General features: G+C 33.4%; 7 protein-coding genes and 2 pseudogenes across 9 annotated transcripts, besides 4 other annotated features; 5 read left to right on the plus strand and 4 right to left on the minus strand.

The window, feature by feature from the left end:
• Positions 1–5,821: part of a mobile genetic element that runs on past the window's edge.
• Positions 4,428–4,868, plus strand: TVAGG3_0737000 (repellent protein 1 family; the record flags this gene model as incomplete). The annotated part of the gene is made up of 1 exon (XM_051244740.1): positions 4,428–4,868. One exon carries the CDS (start codon positions 4,428–4,430, stop codon positions 4,866–4,868), a length of 441 nt encoding a protein of 146 aa, XP_051091327.1.
• TVAGG3_0737010 (uncharacterized protein) lies at positions 4,917–5,153 on the plus strand (the record flags this gene model as incomplete). Its single annotated transcript, XM_051244741.1, has 1 exon — positions 4,917–5,153. The coding sequence occupies one exon, from the start codon at positions 4,917–4,919 to the stop codon at positions 5,151–5,153; it is 237 nt and encodes a 78-aa protein (XP_051091328.1).
• On the plus strand, positions 5,771–6,506 carry TVAGG3_0737020 (organellar and viral DNA polymerase type B; the record flags this gene model as incomplete). The annotated part of the gene is made up of 1 exon (XM_051244742.1): positions 5,771–6,506. A coding segment is annotated over one exon (736 nt), but the record flags the coding sequence as incomplete, so codon positions are not given.
• A 411-nt stretch (positions 6,507–6,917) lies between these two features.
• On the plus strand, positions 6,918–8,107 carry TVAGG3_0737030 (annotated as a pseudogene). The gene has a single exon. A coding segment is annotated over exon 1 (1,190 nt).
• Positions 8,108–8,443: 336 nt separating this feature from the next.
• TVAGG3_0737040 (uncharacterized protein) lies at positions 8,444–9,301 on the minus strand (the record flags this gene model as incomplete). Its single annotated transcript, XM_001285977.1, has 1 exon — positions 8,444–9,301. The coding sequence occupies one exon, from the start codon at positions 9,299–9,301 to the stop codon at positions 8,444–8,446; it is 858 nt and encodes a 285-aa protein (XP_001285978.1).
• A 24-nt stretch (positions 9,302–9,325) lies between these two features.
• TVAGG3_0737050 (uncharacterized protein) lies at positions 9,326–9,565 on the minus strand (the record flags this gene model as incomplete). Its single annotated transcript, XM_001285978.2, has 1 exon — positions 9,326–9,565. The coding sequence occupies one exon, from the start codon at positions 9,563–9,565 to the stop codon at positions 9,326–9,328; it is 240 nt and encodes a 79-aa protein (XP_001285979.2).
• Positions 9,566–10,433: 868 nt separating this feature from the next.
• Positions 10,434–10,470: a mobile genetic element.
• Positions 10,471–10,650: 180 nt separating this feature from the next.
• Positions 10,651–11,692: a mobile genetic element.
• A 47-nt stretch (positions 11,693–11,739) lies between these two features.
• Positions 11,740–12,363, minus strand: TVAGG3_0737080 (LysM domain-containing protein; the record flags this gene model as incomplete). The annotated part of the gene is made up of 1 exon (XM_001298503.2): positions 11,740–12,363. The coding sequence occupies one exon, from the start codon at positions 12,361–12,363 to the stop codon at positions 11,740–11,742; it is 624 nt and encodes a 207-aa protein (XP_001298504.2).
• A 296-nt stretch (positions 12,364–12,659) lies between these two features.
• TVAGG3_0737090 (Rev1 BRCT domain protein domain-containing protein) lies at positions 12,660–13,485 on the plus strand (the record flags this gene model as incomplete). The annotated part of the gene is made up of 1 exon (XM_001298504.2): positions 12,677–13,203. A coding segment is annotated over one exon (527 nt), but the record flags the coding sequence as incomplete, so codon positions are not given.
• Positions 13,486–14,416: 931 nt separating this feature from the next.
• TVAGG3_0737100 lies at positions 14,417–18,351 on the minus strand (annotated as a pseudogene). Its single transcript has one exon. A coding segment is annotated over exon 1 (3,935 nt).
• Positions 18,352–18,718: 367 nt separating this feature from the next.
• Positions 18,719–18,857: a mobile genetic element.
• Positions 18,858–19,427: the final 570 nt, after the last annotated feature.

The following is a 19,427-nucleotide window of genomic DNA, read 5'->3' on the forward strand; positions in this document are numbered from 1 at the left end:
GAGATCTCACCCGTTTTCTCACCTCTTTTTTCACCCTCATGAATTTTCATGAATTTCCTTAAGATAGAAAAAATAAAGTTAGTTTTATTTTTATTTATTTTTTTTATTTTGTATAAAAGATATGATTTCAACAATCGGCACAACAACAATTCAAGCCACAACTACAGCACCAAACTCGTTAGTTATGAATCCTACGTCAATGTTGGTAGAGATGAAAAACTTCATTCCTTCTTCATATACTTTCGAAACAAAAATCCAGAAGATAAAGCAAGAACTGTTAACAAGTAATTTAGACTGTACCGCACAGGATGAAGAAAATGAAGAATATCTTTATGACATGCAGGACCTCATCGACCATTTACCTAAACTACCTGAAATTCAGCAACAAAAACTAACCATTCCCGAATTTGACGAAATTGAAGTCAAAGCAACTGACTCAGTAGAAATAAAGAAGTTCTACGAAAGGTAAACTATGAGTTTCTAGGATATCATTGCAACCATAAAGTTATGGACAAAGATTGCGACATGGTTTATAAAATATTTCTGACCTTTACAAATCCGAAGAATTTAAGACATACGACAACTTTGTTTCATTAGTTGCAGAATGTGTATGGCAGATAAGAGATAAAGATAGAAGAGGTAAGGTATGGAATGAAAGAATAAAACAAGCAGCTTTTGAGTTAAAGAAAACATTGAGCCTTAGTTGTTCTAGCTGGTTTTATTTCAATGTATAACGCAAAAATGAATCCGCAATGTTCAAAATGTAAAGCAGCAATGAGGAAATATAACTACTCAGTCAAAGAGATAGAAAGAATGCGAAACGACTATGCAGACTTAAAGAAAGAAGCAGAAAAGCCAGCAGAAGATAAAATGGATATGTTGACATTTCTTAATAAAAACTATTCAACAGCAGAAAGATTTCTTCTGTCTGACGTCAAGAAGAAGTATAAAGAAACTTTCGGTATCGTTAAACATTCGATGTACTAAAAGAAGAAATAGAAGCTACGAAATTGTTTAGGATTTCAAATATACATCGTACAATTCATGTGAAACGCTTGTGAAAAACAGGTGAGAAAACAGGTGAGAAAACGGGTGAGATCTCACCTCTTCACCTCAACATTATTTTTGCTGAAAAATGACCAAATTTCATGAATTTTCATAAAAGATAAAATAAAGTTAGTTTTATTTTTTATTTATTTTTTTATCTTGTATGTAAAGACAGTAATGACAAACATTGAGTTTGAAACAGTTAGAAAGATAGACGATGACACCAAAGTGGTTAGAATTGGTGATTTAAACGTAAGATACTGTAAGAAATACAACAAATATTCTTTGTCAGACATATAAACACTTCTGGAAAGAAAACAAGGACTGGGTTTAGAATTGCTTCTACTCAGAAAATTTTGACAAGAAATCCTGAGGCTCATGATATCGGTAGATTCTATGGAACAAGACATACTTATAGACAAAAGTCTTATACCAATAGTTTTGTATGGTTAGACCCAGTTGTTGGATATAACTTCATAACATATGGTTCATTCGATACGGAACGTTGCAGTGAAGGCTTACTTACATCGTTCAGAAACGAAGGACTTCAACACAAAAAGATATAAGATAGAAGGACATATAATATAACCAAAGATATACAGTACAGTCAATAGAGTCAAAGGTTTGTGTTCGTTAATGATATGAGAGCTGCTGAAACAGAATTGCTTGAAGTTTTTGAGAAAATGTATGTGGTCTCCACGAAAGGTAAAGAAACGTTTGAAGTAGATGAGATAGATAAAGCTATAAAAAATATTGACGAAGTTGCTGAAAAATACATGTAAAGCGTTTATTTTTGTCTTTTGTGAAAGTCAGAAAAATAAAGTTAGTTTTATTTTTATTTATTTTTTTATCTTGTATGTAAAGACATAATGTCAACATCAAGAGAACACAACAACTGCTATCGTTCATGAAGCCATAAATGAAGAATACGAATACATACAGTATATAACAAACATTGAGACTCATTCGTTCAGTTAAAGATGAATGTACAAATGCAAAGTATAATGAATGCTCTTGTTTCTACAAAGCAAGCATATCATTGGTTTTGAAACCAACAGACAAAAGAACATTTTAAAGAATTTCTCTCATATGATTGCTTCCTCGGAAAACCGAGAGAAGAGATTCCGTACGAAAATCGCAAGAATTGGCTCCTGGTTTGAAAAGTTATTATGTTCATAGATTTTAGTAAACGCTGTAGCAATGTGGGTTCACCTCGTTATGCTTGTTATATTTTCATGATGTTAGATGAACTATATAAAGCAGAACGTGAGAGATGGAAAAGAAACTTCAGCAAAAGATGAAGTCATTGAATCCAAAGACAAAAGCATACAGAAAAGAAGTACCGCGTTCAGTACCAAAAGAAAGGAAAAGTATAGGTATATGATATATACTGAAGAATTGGAGAAAGAAGAAGATAAAGATATGGTTATGTTGCATTTAGTCAGAAGAACAACAAGAGCTTTTATGACTTAGCTAAAATATTAAATCTGACAGAAACTGGTTCTATCGTGAAAACTTACCGATTCAATGACACCGAATGAGCAAATATAAGGAAATGTCAAAAATACTCTCTCAAACACACTATGACATCAAGGTTGCACAATACTTAATTCAAAGAAGACTTAACATTACTGAAGAAAAATAACAGAATATTTCGATAACTTCAAAGAGGAAGAATGAAGTCACGGCAACATTAACGAAGAAGTCACGACAACATTAACGAAAGAGAATGAGGTGAAAAAGAGGTGAAAAAACGGGGAGTCTCACCTCTTCACCTAAAATATATTTTTGTGCTATATTTACACTCATTTATGAAGAAGTCATGAATCCTACGTCAATTATGTTCGACACTGATAACATTAACGATAACATTAACGATAACATTAACGAAACATAAACGATAACATAAATGCTCCATGCCAATTATGTTCGACACTGATAACATTAACGATAACATTAACGATAACATTAACGATAACATAAACGATAACATAAATGCTCCATGTCAATTATGTTCGACACTGATAACATTAACGATAAGCATTAACGATAACATAAACGATAACATTAACGATAAATAAACGATAACATTCATTTTTGCTATAATCCTGCTGTGTTGTCAAAATGTCATGTTGTCATCATTTTTAAAAGAAGTTAATTGACCTGGTGACATGGTGACGTAGTTACACATCAGTTATTCAAAAATATATATTTGCGTTAATAGCTTCAGGGTCTATTTCTTCAACATTTCACTTCCTTCGTCAATGTCAATAGAAGCTTCTTCAACTGTGTAAGAATTCTTGATATAACATCTTTGTTTCGTATATGTGTCTTCAGAGATGAAGGATAATATTTCACAGATGTTTCCCTTTCTTATATTCTTTCTGTTTTCGAAAGATTTAAAGCAAATCCCTGATATTCTTAACTTATTCGTTATTCTTGAAGAAATTTTACTGCGATCTCTCTCACGTGAGTTAGATGAGTTCTTCATTATAATAAACTATGACAGGTAATATATGTATGAATCTTGACCGAATTCACGAAAGAAAAACTCTTTGTTTCAAAACGACTGCTAACTTTTTGTGTACAGCGGTTCCAAAGTGATAATACTAATGTCTTTTTCAGAACTAGAGCGTCTCTGTTTTAGGTGACCCTCTCACAACAATAGTGAAACTTGTAATTACTAATGTTTCATCTTAAAACACATTCTGATCCTGGAAGCAACCTATACTGAATAAGGACAGAGCCTAATAGGATGTACTGTCTTCACTATAGAACCTTCTTGATTATAATGAAGTTTTAATAAACAAAGACTTAAAATCATCAATTTAGAAAAGGCATTATTTTAATATCTATCAAATATAAACTTACATAGGTCTCGAGCTGTTATACTCTTATTGGAGAGAGCATAGTATTTGTGATATGGTGTATTGAAAAGAAACTCATTGCAATCTTGCCATTGTTGTTTTTTTTCCATAATAATTGAAGTAGTATGAATAAGATAAATTTCAGAAATAAAAAATATGTAATGAATATTTGTGGAAATAATTTAACTTACATTATTGATGAAAATATAACAGGTCTAATTCTATTATACTTACTCTTTTCAAAAAATATTTTTTCTATTTCCCTACTAACAGAGTTTGTATCGTAGAAGTTTTTGTAGTCAAATATTACAAAAAATTTGCGAACTCACTGAGGAGAGTTAAACACTTACATTTACTCAGAAGCTATCAGTAGAGAAGATGTTTCTTACTCGAGTTACACACAAACAAAAAGATCTCTCTCCCGGAATCCCAATAATAAGATTAGATGACTATAACTTAGCTACGGACGACGGTGAGGAATAAAGGATGAACGTTTATTTTTAAAGCTTATAAATGAGTTCTTCATCAAGCTCTCGTGAACCTTCACCATCTGTGAAACAAACTTTACCAAACGATTATGGAGCACCTATTGAATATTTCTTACGAGCTGCACAATGGCAAAGAGCAGTCTCACCAAGGTTAGGTGTTCCACCAGCTCCTGTCAAAAATAGCATTTGGTCAAGTCCTTATATAAGATATGGTCTCCCACTAGGTTTGCTAGCTACAGCAGGAGCAGTTATGATGTTGAAAAGAAATAAAGCAAATGTTGTAAATAATACTGAAGTAGCTGAAGTTAAACAAACTCCAACACCTTCACAAGCAAAACCTTCAATGACTCCTGAACCTATGGAAGTACAAACTCCTGTTCAAAAGTCAACTCCTAAACCGACTCCAACATTTAAACCAGAACCTACTCCTCAAATAAATCGTAAAACTCCTGCGTTTCCTTACTGAAAAAATAACGTTATTTTTATTTAATATTAAAATTTTTATTTGATTGAAATGACGACTAAAGTCACTGAAGCAATGAAACAAAAGTTTTTGGTAGAATACATTAAATCAGGAACTATTCTAGAAGGTTTTTACATTCATACTATGAAGGATGGTAGAGTTCAGTTTAGAAAGATAAAGCAACCATTAGATAGAGAAGGTATATTAAGGAAGATTAAACTTCATGAGGACAACATTGCTGAACTTAGGAAGAAGTTAGAAGAGTTGGAGAAAGGAAGAGAGTTATAAAGCAATGAATTCAACAGGGTGAAAAAACAGGTGAAAAAAGAGGTGAGATCTCACCACTTCACCTAAATTTATTTTTGTGCTATGTTTTCATACGTGTGAGGGTGGTGATATCATTAATTTTTAAGTTTATTTTTTATTTTATTTTTTATTTGGATGTAAATGACAGAACAAAAGCAACTCATACAAATCGAAAAATATAACAAACATACATTTAAACATTTATTCTTCCTTCCTGAGCATAACATGTTCTTTCAAATACATCCGAGACCAGTTGACTTTTCATTGACTGTGTATAAAGATAGAAATAGTTATATCATTAAACCATATGATGACGAAGGTAAGTTATGTAAATTGTACGTTAAGAAGTTAGAGAAAGTTTATGGCTTCAAGTATGACTACAATAGGGTTAACACTGATGATGAAGATATTGAGGAAAATTTATGAGAACATTAGTGAAGTCGTTAGTGAGAACGATAGTGAGAACGTTTATTTTTACATTAGTGAGTTCGTTAGTGAAGTGGTTGGCGGCTTTGTAAATATTTAAGGTTAAGTTAGTGTTGTCGTTTGTGTTGTAAAATATACGTTAACGGTTTTGTAAAGTGTCAAATTCACATATAATGGGTAAGGTGGAACGCAGTGCCGCCGTACCCTTGATATGTTTACTAACTACCATTGGTTACTTCAATGACTCAAGACATAATGAAATAAAGAGATACATACCAAAAGAATGTGAAACTGTTCGAACTATTGACTTACTTCTTGTTGAAGACCACTACATGCTAAACGAAAGATTACCAATGACAACATATTTCATTCGCAACTATATAGAAATCTTGAAGGAGTGTGGTGGAAAGAACATTGAGAAACAAATGAAGATTTATACAAAGAGAGAAGATAAATATGTAGTTCGTTATGATAGAACAACACCGTTATGGGATGTTATGAAAACATTGTGGGAGTGCAAATATTTCGAACCTATTTCTTATGGAGAACTTTTCACATATACGACTGACTTATATAAACAGAACCTTGCACCATTTAAAGATTTGACATATGCTCCAAAGTATTGTGTACAACTGAAGAAGAAAGCCGAGTCAAAAGAAGTAAATAAAAATAAGTGCAAGTTCATTCCTGAGCACGTTTTCTTTGCTGACTTTGAGTGCAGTACCGATGGCTTTCATAAAGCTTTTAACATATGTTACGACAGTGAAGATGGTTCAGTGAGTGAAAGCATTTGGGGTCAGAACTGTGCAACAGAATTTTTGGAGCGACTTCCTGACAAGAGTTTAATATATTTCCATAACCTCAGTTATGATATAAACTTCATCTTAAGACACATGACAGAAGTGAAAGGAACTCCCATCATTAAAGGTTCACGAACAATGCAAATAACTGGCTTATATAAAGGAAGGGCAATTATTATAAAAGACTCTTACAGTGTTATAAATAAGAAACTTAAACTATTTCCTGCTATGTTTAACTTACAAACAGGACCGAAAGAAGTATTTCCATACAACTACTACAGCAGTGTTTTGTTAGCAAATGACAACAGAACTGGTGTCATTTCTGAAGCATGTAAGTTTATCCGGGATGCAGATACATTCATGAAAAACATAGATTCCATCAAAGGTTGCAGAATAGATGAGAACCACTTCGACTTAGAAAAGTATAGCACATTTTATTGCAAACAAGATGTAAGAATTTTAAGAGAAGGTTTTGTTAAGTTCCGCAATGACATATTGAAAGAATTTGATTTAAACGTATATGACTACGTTAGTATTTGTTCTATTGCTAACAAATTGTTTGAGAACAGAGTGTACTTCCCGAATGGAAATTTATATGACCTCTCAAATAAACCAAGAGAATTTATTTCACGCTGTATTCAAGGTGGAAGATGTATGCTGTCAGATAACATGAAACAAAAGAGCGAAAAGAAACTCATTGCTGATTTCGACGCTGTTTCATTATATCCATCAGCTATAGCAAGACTTTATACTTTAGAAGGTATTCCAAAGGTTATGAAGAAAGAAATGTTAAGCACAGAGTATCTCATGAGACATTTATTCGATGACGACCAAAAGGAACCCATTGGTGAAAAGTTTATGTCTGGCTTCTTTGTTCTCATTAAGATAACAGAGATTGGAATACATAGACACTTTCCTTTAATAGTTTGTGACCCTGAACTAAATCCAGAACTTAACGTTCCCAGAAGTTCAAACACTTGCTGTTTAATGTATGTTGACCATATAACATTACAAGACCTCATAAAATATCAAGGTGTCAAATGTGAAGTGTTGCAAGGATACTATTACGATGGAAACAGAGATATTAGAATAAGAGATGAAGTAAAGAAGTTGTTTGAGTTAAGGTTAAAGTATAAGAAAGAAGGAAATCCTTTGCAAGAAAATATAAAGCTCATTCTGAACAGTATTTATGGCAAAACTATTCTATCTCCTATTGAGTCAAAAATAACCATAGTAAATGACAAAGATGCTATAAGATATGCCATCAGAAACTACAACCATATAGTGAAGTTCGAAGGTTTGGATGGTTCAGATAAAACTATTTTCAAGCTAACGAAAAGCATTTGCAGACACTTTAACTTCTGTCCACTTGGTGTTAACATTCTGTCTATGTCGAAGAGAATAATGTGTGAAGTATTCTGTACTGCTGAGGACTTAGGAATGGACATCTTTTATAGCGATACGGACAGTATGCATCTCTACAATGAAGATATCCCTCGTTTAGCTGAAGAGTTTGAGAAACGTTATGGAAGAGTTCTCATTGGTAAAAACCTTGGTCAATTTCATAGCGACTTTGCAGAAATCACAAAAGATAAACAAAGTTTAGCATACAAGTCAATATTTTGTGGAAAGAAGACTTACATAGACTTACTCACGAATGATTTAAATGAAGTTGCATTTCACTGCAGAATGAAAGGCGTGAAGCAAGATGTTATTGCTTTAACCGCTAATGAAATGTTTCCTGACTCTGTTCAGTGTTTCTATGATGAAGATAAAGGTTTAATGGTTCCGCAAGGAACATATGACAAAGACTCTGAGTTCAGTTTAATGAAACTTTACAAAGCACTTTATGACGGTCAAGAGATTGGATTTGACTTATGTAAGTCATGTCAACCTTGCTTTGAAGAGAAGTTTAACTTCTCAATAACGACTAAAACAAGCTTTATTCGTAAGTTGAAGTTCTGAGGTCATTTATTTTTGTCAGCAATGAGGTCATTCGTGATAAAAATAAGCCGCTAGCGGCAAGGGCGAAGCCCATGTGGTCATTTACAATACTGCGATGGTAGAGTTTAAGAGTTGTGCTTCAATGTAGAGACAGTCCTTATGGTCTGGAGGTAAGAACACTGGGCAGTTATGGTCATGAGTGGAGAACATGTCTATCCAAAACTCACGATTGAAGCCAGTTAATTTATAGTATTTAGGGTTAGGAAGTGGTGAAGTTCTTGTATGACCAATGAACTCATTTTCAACTCCCTTACTTAAGTTTGAATATAATATAGCTTGCTTTCTATCCCAAATGCCTGGAAATCTAATTTCGGAAAAATCATTTTTCCTCGGAAGCATTGCATCATAATTGAAAACATTCTTGAAATCATCACTTGGTTCAGAGATTTGAAATCTTATACGTAATGGATTTTCTTTCTTTTTAGCGACTTCATTGAATGGTGAGAATACAATGAATTGACAGTCATGTGTTCCATCTTCATTTGGTACAAACTCGTAATGAAAAGCTGTTAATCTTTCTACAATTCCTTCTTCTTTCAGTTGTGCAAGAAACTCACGTAAAGGCTGTAAAGTTTGTACTTCAATGTTAAACTTCTTTTGAAAATTTTCGTAAAATGTAATTATACAGTCTTCTAACGTTGTATCGTCTTTAAAGTATTTGTATATGTGAATGTTTTGGGCGCTTAAAGACTGTTCGTCATTTTTTATCTCGACTTGAAGTATAAAGTCAACCTTTCTGAAAGCACGTGTTATATACATATTTGTTATGCCAATGTACTTCTCTTCATTTATGTTCACAATCCAGTCTGTTGGAAACTTAAACGTTACTCTGTTCCCCTTTATTTTGACGTCAGGGTTTTCACTACTGAACGCAACAGATAAAGGTATTTGTCTATACATTTAATTCGGATAAAAATAAACCATTTACTCTTTCTTTGCTTCAGCTTCTTCTCTAGCTTTCTTCGCCAGCAAACGTGGGTTCTTCTGTCTTCCAGCAGCTAATGCAGCAAGTTGTTTTTCACTAAGTTTTCTCTTTGGTCTCTCTGGCTTTTGTTCTTGTTTTTGTTCCTTCAGTTCGGATAAAATTTGCTCACGAATTTCTTTCTTCAATGCTTCAACATCTATGACCCCTTGGGTCTTGTCCGTAGGGCTTGCCTGAGTCATTTGACTGCAGATAAAAAACAAAATTAAAACTTTAACCGATGTAAAATGAGCTTGTCAAAATCAGAGCGAGAGTCTATTATATTAAATGACGCAAGAGGAATACAACATCCTTTCTATTACGTAAGTCAGAGTAAAGATGGTAAAATATACGTAAGAAAAAGAAAGGTTCCATTAGCGAATGCAGAAAGCGACAACATTAAGGTGTATGGCAAGGGTGAAGTCCACGAAGCCCATATAAAATCAAAAATAATTGTTATAATTTAAATGAAGAAGTAATTTAAAACGATTTTATTTATGATCAAATTTTATATATTTTTTTGGATCAAATCCATTTTAATAGAATTTATATACTATTCATCTATTAGTAAACACTACCGTACATTATTTTTTAAGCTATCTTATTTTTTGAAATTTTATTCAAATCTTTGGTCGCAAGAAGAATTGCATGATAAATAAAAACATTTAATCAAAGTCAATTTTATTTTTCATATTCAAATGGACTGAGTGTTAACATTTAACATTTTTTGCTAATTGTCGTCAAAAAATTATAAGGTAAAGCAAAAATTAATATTTCATATGGTTTTATGATAGATAAGCATTATATTCCCACTCATTATATTCGTAAATTTTGAGGTTTATCCTTCGCTTTTAAGATCATTGAATTTGATTTTTATATAAAATAGTTATATATTAGAAAATAATATGAGTTTATGTGATATTATTTTTCAGAAGATTTCATTCTATATGCCTATGAAAAGTACTCTCAAAACTAACTTTTCCCTAATTATAATTAAATCTAGAATATTGTATTATGCTTAGTATTATTTCATTTTTCTCATTCAATTTAGAATTTACAAATGTCAAAAAATTGAGAGCTGTCACTTTTGATGAATTTCTGTTTATTACAGATTAAATCAAATTAAATAATTTTAAAACATTTTTATATCAAAAAAAACATTCTTTTCCAAAGATTATTTTCGGATAGAGGCAAGTGAACAAAATCCATAGCGATATCTGTTGAGGTACTCTTGTGAATATGAAAATCTCATAATACTTCATTGATTTTTGGCTAAAAAAAATTTTAAGGGTGCACCCGCATGTACGTTTATTTGAGAGGAGGAGGATTACCCTCTCAATTTTGAAAGCTTCGTTAACTTAATATCTCGATGAATATTGGATTAAAATTGAATTTGCCCATACCAATATATCTGATACAATATCCTTAAGTTTTACTAAAAAGAATTTTTTAAAATCCCTGCAGATTCGGGGATTTTTAAATTTTTTGATTTTTTTCGAAAATTTTTCGGAAAAAAAAATATTTTCAGAAGAGCCTTAACGGCTAAGTTTTATGTTTAATGTTGAGTATCAAAAAGAATGGGCATCTGATATAGCCATCATATATCCCAGAAGCAAATAAAAATTCTGACTTTTTAAGCATAAAAAATGAAATTTTATTTTTTGCAAAAAACAGGCCACCTGGATGTACGTTTATTTGAGAGGAGGAGGATTAAATTTTTGAAAGCACTAAAATTTGTAAATATGCTAGTTATATAATAATATGCATTATTTTAAAAAATAAAAATTAAAGCACGTTAAAAATTTTTTTGATGAATTTTTACAAAAGCTACTCCGGATAATGCAAGATATGAGTAGTTAAACATAAATTTCAAATCAGATTTTACTTATAATAAATATTTTAAATTTCCGAAAATTAAGTTCAGATCGACTCTATACGTAGTAAATACTAAATAAGGTGCCAAAAACATATTAAACAGTATCAAAACTATCAAGATTGTAATGTTTTTGAAGAAAAATTTATAGAATTATGGACTTCAAACAGATATTATGTAAATAAAAATAATATAATGAATTTATTTATTCGTATAATAGCAGTAATAAGTCGATTATTCACTTCTACTTCTGAGATTTGAATTTAATTTCGACAGAAAAAGAGATTCAAGAGGAAAATACTAGGGGATACAAACAGCCACCATGACAGGATTATTATGGAGCCAAGTTGTATTTTTTGATATTTTTAGAGTTTTCCTACCTATTTAGGTACCAAGTTATTGCTTAAAAATTAAGGTTCTAAATTCTGAAGTTTACATGATCCTCCCGGGCGCACCCTTAACAAAAAATTAAAACGTTTATCGAAATTCAAATGAAAGAATCATTTAATCCTGTTGGAAGTATCTTGATTCATAAGGGTAGCTATCTTTAACGAGGTTACGACCTGGATCGTATAATTCTCCATTTGGATCGAGAACTGCATAGTGGATCTTACCATCAATATTGTATTTTCTTAATTCGTACTGATCAGATCGAAGTCTTTTACTTGGCTTTTCGATCGGTTCAAGGTAAGCAGCATCCATGGCTTGCTTCCAGCTAACCAAGTTAGCGTCTTTGTCAAAGCCTCTGTTGTAATTAAAGTATTCTTCACATCTGTGTGGATATCTCCTTCTGTAAATGTCCATGTAGCAAAAGCTGAGAAGTAGTGATCCATTCTTAGGAATTGCAGATGATTTGAAAATTTGTGAGTCCATGTAGAATTTTTTATCCATAATTTTTGGACATTGATATGGTATTTTAAGAACGAGTCCAACTGGCATCGAAAGCAGAATATCGGGGTTTGCTTTCTTAATATCTTCAACCGTTACACCATAATCACTATATTTTTTGGCAATTCCGATTAAATCTAGAACTCCATCATTAAAATAGCGGAAAAAGCAATCGTCTGAATTTGAAACTTGACTTTGGTCGTGAACTTCATACACTGGAGGTCGCGACAATTTGCCCATCCTTTCAGCAATAATCAAGAAAACATCATTGTGTCACTTTTTAATCCGAATTGAAATCTGCAATTAAAAATTTTGGAGTATATGTGAATATAAAGAATGATTTTTAAAAGTCAAAATGAACTTTTCATTTGAGAAAAACCGCAATTTTTTGAAAGGATGTGATGAATTTTTACGTTAGCAGATTTTAACCCATAATACCGTTTGTGCATATGATGCTTATTTTAAATTTAAAATATATTTCAACAACGAATTGATTTTCAATTAATTAAATATCGATTTAGGGGGATAAATTTATTTCTTGGAGATTTTTTTTATGCAAAAAAAGTTCATCCAGGAGAAAAAACAAGAAGAGGATAAGAAGAACGAAGGAAATAAAAGAGTAATGGAGCATAGAAGTAATGAATTTAAGGATTTAGATGATGTATCGAATTATTATCACCAAAGAAGTAAAAAATTAGACACCCAAATGGCTCCCGCAGAAACAAATCTTTTCAAAGACTGCGTATTTTTCATTTTAGGTTATGTTGGGCGAGGTGAATCATCCAGATATGCTATGACAAAATTGATTGAAAAAAATGGAGGAAGAACTGTAATGATGGTTTGCACATCTGTTACACACGTAATTGCCGAACATATTTGTCATAGTAAACGGAACCAGCTTGACAAAGCAATAGAAAAAAGAAAAGTTGTCGTTGTCCGACCAGACTTCATATTTGACTGTGTTGCAAAGCAACAAATATTAGACCCATCCCCATATTTTTCATCAAAACAAAAAGCAGCTACTATAACCAGTTTTTCAAAACAGAATCAGATAATAAAGAAAATATCAAAAAATCATAAGAGCGCTCATACTTTGCAACAATAAATTATCAACACAAGTTGATATGCCTTAATATCCGATCGAAATTTATCAATGAAATCGATAATTTCTTCATAATTTATTCACATCAAGATCTTGATCATTGAAGTCGAAACAAATTTAAGTATTCTCAAATTTAAATAATTTTATACCAAAATCCTATTGAATTCTTCAATTCCAATAATGATTCTTTAAGCAATGATATTGTAATGCTTGACTGCTATAAAACCGTTATTATTTGTTATAAACTATTAATAATTACCATGAATTTATCAAAACGATACGTTTTTATTTTAGATTTTTTTTATTTGACACAAAAACTATATAATCTTCAAAAGTTCAGCCACAAGAAGCTTTAATATGAATACACGAATCATTTTCCATCTACAAAGATATGGATTATTATTAACAATCGTGCAGAATTTTCAGAGATTTTATGAGTATAGAATTTGCGACATCAAGGAATGTAGACATATCAAGGCTGATCACTACGCAACCTTCAAAGTCACTCTTCAAGACCGTCTTGCTTGCTCTGGATGTGCAATTACAATGGATGAAATCACAATAAATTCATTTCAAAACACTTCCAAAATATTCGAGAAATTAGGTGAAGTTCATGACTATATCGTTCTTGTTGGAAATTTGGCTGCAGTTCGTAATTGGTCAGGAGAAAAGGCATATGCCTCTATTGTGTAGCTCTTTATATTTACAAAAGTGTCAAAAAGTAGTTTTGTATTCATAATTTTTTGTTAACACAACAATGCCACCATTCATGATCTCAAGATATGCTAGAATCGTTGTCTACTATGAATGAAAGACATCATACGCAGATCATTTTGCACAGATCAAACATACCCACAACTATAGGCAATGTACGAAAAGAAGATCATAATGTCAATAAACTACGTCCTTGATGTCGATCTATTCTATGGCAGAAATTACCCTGATTCGAAGAAGATATCAATGCAGTACTAACAATCTCAGAAATCGATGAAGACATGTCTTACAGAACCAGATACAGAGATACTGGTGAAGTTCTATCTTTGTCTCGATCTCAATGCAATTTCATTCGAATAACAATAATGATATCTTGAATACATGCACAAGTAAATACATTATATCATAAGCTAATAAAATGAAAACATTTTTTACTTCCATAAAAATAAAATAAAATAAAAAATCTATAAATAAAAGTTATTGCTTTTCTATAACAACTGTCCAAGTTTTTCCTTCAATTCCGTGCATTGTCACTCCAGTTCTTTCTTCCAAGTTCAGCTTTAGTTTGGCTACCAAATCTACGACAGGCTGTGAGATGTGGACTTTCTCTGGCAGGCAGTAAGTTTCCATGTCTTCAGCCAATTCCACAGTTTGCCCAATGACTTCGAACAGAGGCTTCTCTTTTCCTAAAACGCCGCAAATCAATGGACCGCCGCAGTGAATTCCAACTCTTTGTCTCAGTGACAAATTGTGTTTCTTATTCAGCATCGGAACAATTTCCTGCATTCTTATTCCAAACTGAACAATTTCACATGCTGCTTCTTCAATTGGACCATCCCCTTCGAATATTCCTGTTGCGCAGACATAAGCATCTCCAATTGTCTTCAGTTTAGTCAATCTCTGGTATTTGGCCAATTCGTTATCGAAGTTAGTGAACAGCAAATTCAAAACAGTCATAATCTGTTTTGCAGACATTTGCGAACACATTGGAGTGAATGAAACCAAATCAGAGAACAGAACCAAACCTTTTGCAGCTTCAAATGTTATTTCTGTCTGTCCATTCAACAAAGAAACAGCAATATTATGTGGTAAAATAGAATCCAATAATTGTTCAACATTTGCCTTTTCTTTTCTTAATTGAGCTTGCGCTTTAATTAAATCACTTCTGTCATAGATAATGAAAGCGCAAGTTGGTTTACTTGAGTGTTCCTGCAATTGCTGGACAACTAAAGTGATTCTGACTTGAAGATCTCTGTCGTCTTCAGTGAAAATCACTGTTTCTATTGTTGTGGATGGTTGGTATTGTCCGCCTGATTTAACAACTTGGAGAACATCAAACAAAGGCTGTAGGGATTGTGGCATTCTGTTCTTTATGTTCAATCCAAGTGTTTCTTCAGCTGTGTTCGACATCATCTCGTGGTATTTCTTGTTTGAAGCGATGATTGTTCCATCTGGAGTCATAACTAAAACCCCTTCAGTGATGAATTCAATCAAAGGAACTGCAGATTCTGTCTTCTTTCCTTTCTTTTCACGAGACAACTGTCGTGATGGGAAATCGTAATCTCCTTGCAGATACCTATACAACAACTGACATTCAGTGAGACATTCAGGAGGAAGCATTGTCAGTGGTTTCAGAACTCTTCTTAAGTGTGGATCCATTGCGAGTTTCATGTAAGAGAAAGCGATGACTTCAATTGCAATGAAGAAGATTATTCCTAAAACTAAACTTGAAATTAATAAAATTTTTCTTTGCTGTTCGAAGTCATTAGAAATTGTTGTCAGCATTTGGAAGTATTCAGTGATTCCTTCCATCAGTGCTCTGTTAACAACTGGATAATACTTTCTCCACCAGTTTGAGTTGAATTTAGTAGGAACATCTTCATCTCTGATTCCGCAGATTCTGTTGATCTGATCGAATATAAAGAAGACCATGTCGTGGAAAGACATGCAGCTGACATTGAAGTTTCCTTCACCTAAAATGACAGAGCATTTCTGAATTGATATTTTCTCCATCAAATTCGGATATTTCTTCATGATTCCGACAGGGAAAGCATCTGTTCCTCCAAAGAATAACTCTCTGTAGGAAGATGTTGTTGAAACACCGCTCTGATACAACAAATCCAGTTCTTCCTGTCTTGTGTAAGGCGAAGGAAATCCAGATACAATTCTATATGAGTAAAGACACAAGAAACCAAAGTCAGCAACGAAATCAGTACTTAGTTGCAATACAGTGCAAATGAATTCCGAAGAACTCTGGAATTTCTTGAATGCGACAACAGAAATTATCAAAGGAAGAGGAACAATTACGCAGCTAACAACATAAAGCATAGAAATCTGGCAGAACTTGTAGTATTTCTTTGAGATTTTCTTTGAGTTTGAATCGAAAGAAATCTCAGAAGAAGCAAATCCTGCTTGTAATTTTCCATCCAATGCCATCATTTTCTTGCAGACTTTTGGAGGAATTGATTGGATGATTGCGATCATGAAGTCATACTCTCTTTTGTATCCAATTAATGTCACAGGTATAAAAATAACAGTCAAAATAATAGAAACACCCAATATACAAGCCAAAACAGAGTAAATCATCAAATCATTTGTTTTCTGATCGCTGTCCAATGCCTTGGAGATCTCTTTGATCATTGTCTTTGAAACAGAAGCTGTTGCAGGATAGAGATATGTAACAAGAATTGCTTCAGGAGATGGATCTTTTAATGTTCCGAGATCATTTGAAGGAGTGTATGCCAGTGTCATCGCTCTCAACTGGTAGATTCTTATCGCTGTCATCAAACTCAGATTTGTCGGAACAGTGTCATTTTTAGTTTGAGCTGTGATGTCTGTGTCAGTGTTGTCTGTTTGAACTGTATCATCAACCCACTTCAAAAGGATGTTGTTCGGCATGTAGGAATGCCTGCTAAATGACTGACTAAGTAATTTGTCAAATTGTTGAGATAAAAGTGACAAATTTCTTCTAGAAGTAGCAGAATCAAATGGTTGGCCAGTGATTGTGTCTTCTGATGAAACATTGTGTGTTGTGAACAACATAGAGACACCGAACATGAGAGAGATCTTGTGTGCCATGTCGTGTATCTCTTTACTCAGTTCGACTTGGTTATCCATTGATGTGGAAACACTTTCTGTAACAGCAAAAGCGGAAACAACTGCTGCAAATGATAAAACTGAAATAATTGTTATGAAAATGAAGAAATACTTGGGCCAAAAGATAGGGCGCGCAAGAAAAGCATGCTGCAGACCAGCACTAACTCTGTCTTCCACTGTACCACCTTCACTAAATTCTGACAAGTAAACTGAAGATCTGACACTTGATAAACGTGACAATTGTTGTTGAGAACCAGTTTCCTGAGTTTGCATGTTGTTGTCTCTTTATCTTCAGCTCTCGCGATCTGTCTTCTGTTCAGTTCGGCCTGTGCATGAGCGGCGATGATGTGGTTGCCTTGGATAGTGTCTGCAAACTTGATGAACTCTTGCATCACGATGTCAGAAGAAGGATTGTCGAAAATTAAACTCGTGAATACGGCGTTGATGTGATCTAGGTCTTCATTAAGGTTGTAAGCACGCATTAGAGCTTCATCCCATTGTCTCTGCTGACAACTTTCCCAGAAAAGTCGTTGAGATGATTTCGGAATATTATACATGCGACGGACTGACTCCAATGAACGAGAAAGATGAGCCTCACGCGTTGGAAGACGCTTAAATATCTGGAAAAAGAAGATTGTATCTGTTCTATCAAGTGGCTGGAGATCCACTGCATTTGATATTGTTTCAAGGATATCTTTGTACTGCACATTGAGAACATAGTATATAAAGCCACTAGCTAACAGTAATTTCTGATCGGCAGGCCATCTGGACATGCCCCAGGTGATAAGAGTATGATTATATACACAAGGGGTGTTGTAGATCAAACCAACACGCGTATAATCAATACACTGCTTTGGGGATGATATATGTTCTATCAAATCATCGAATTTTGAATATAAATTATCGACCACTTTCTTATTTTGACGCAAAAACACTTGTTTGAAGATCAAGTATGCAGCAACAACAATAACAACATCTAATGCAATGAAAATATATTGGATAGCTTTGGTATATGCGTAAATTAGCGACAATAATGCAGTTGTGAAACAGAGAATGTACATATTTAGTAGGATGTTACGACCATTTGGAAAGATGTTGACCCGTTTGACAAATAATATGATCATTCCGATGATAGAAAAGAACATTATTACAACATATGGAACAAAAGTAGGTGTATCAACCCTTAGCAGCTCTGTTACCATAGGCAGTAATGCTAACACACATATTCTGTAGTAGATTTCAATGTATTCTTGAGGCCATGAAACAATGATGTTTTTTACATCGATGTCAGGAGCAGTTCCAAGTAATCTGATCATTTTGAACTGCAATGATATGACAACAAGTATCATAATCAATGATACAATGGAATACTCTGACTGTAATTGATTCCTTTGGAATATAATGCGCGTAAAAAGTAACCGAAAGTCGACATTGATGTGGGTGTTATTAAGATCAAAAATGGTTCGCCAATAAGGTATAATAATCTGACTATAAATTTGTTAAAAGACTTTTCCGCAGCGAATTGAGTGATAAAGGCTAGATAAAGAGCGAACCAGAGGTTGTTGTTATCTGATTCTCAATATTTTTAATAAATTTCTTTTTGAAAAACTTGAGAACTTATAAGGAAATGCACTATAAAATAAGTATAAAATAAATATTTACAATGATGAATTTTGTACACAAATAAACGAATTACAGGCATGTTCTCTCGCTCTTTGTGGGCCAAGTACCACAACTACATTACACCAGGACAGAGTTCTTCCGAGGCCTCTCATCAAATGAGAGACTTCGGAAAAAACTCTGCTCTATTCGATTAATTACAGAATCCTAGACCTTTTGGGACCAAGAAATAGTAGTAGGAGTACTTTAAGGCAATGCTCCTTATGAAGTCTCTCAACGAATGAGAGATTTCGTAATGAACATTGCTCGTTTCGAGTAAATTTACACCCCTGACCATCGGAGGTTCAGGGAGTAGTACTATACTCCATGAAGCACAATAATTGCGCAGCCTAGCTACGCTATCCTAGCAGCAAGGCTGAATAGGTATTGTGCTTCTGGCTTGCAGAAACCTAATGGAGTACCGATTGGAGATCTCCAGCCAAAAACACTTGCTGATTTGGATGGAGCAGCACTATGATTGATCTGATCAAAGGCTGTGTAGCAACCTAGCAAGTGAATAGTCAGCGGCGATTCCGGTGGTGGTCTACCATGAGATCTTCTGTATGTAAAAGTTTTTTTATCCGACATTTGTAAACAGTTTACAATGCCAGATTTTGGAACTTTACAAATGTCAGATATTTATCCCGCTCAAACTAATGGTGTAATAATCAAGTGTGTCTTCACCATTTCTAGCCTGAGGTATAGATAGAATAGATCATAAGAAGCTTAACTT

This window comes from Trichomonas vaginalis, chromosome III (genome assembly GCF_026262505.1).
Source record: "Trichomonas vaginalis G3 chromosome III, whole genome shotgun sequence".
Lineage (NCBI taxonomy): Eukaryota > Parabasalia > Trichomonadida > Trichomonadidae > Trichomonas > Trichomonas vaginalis.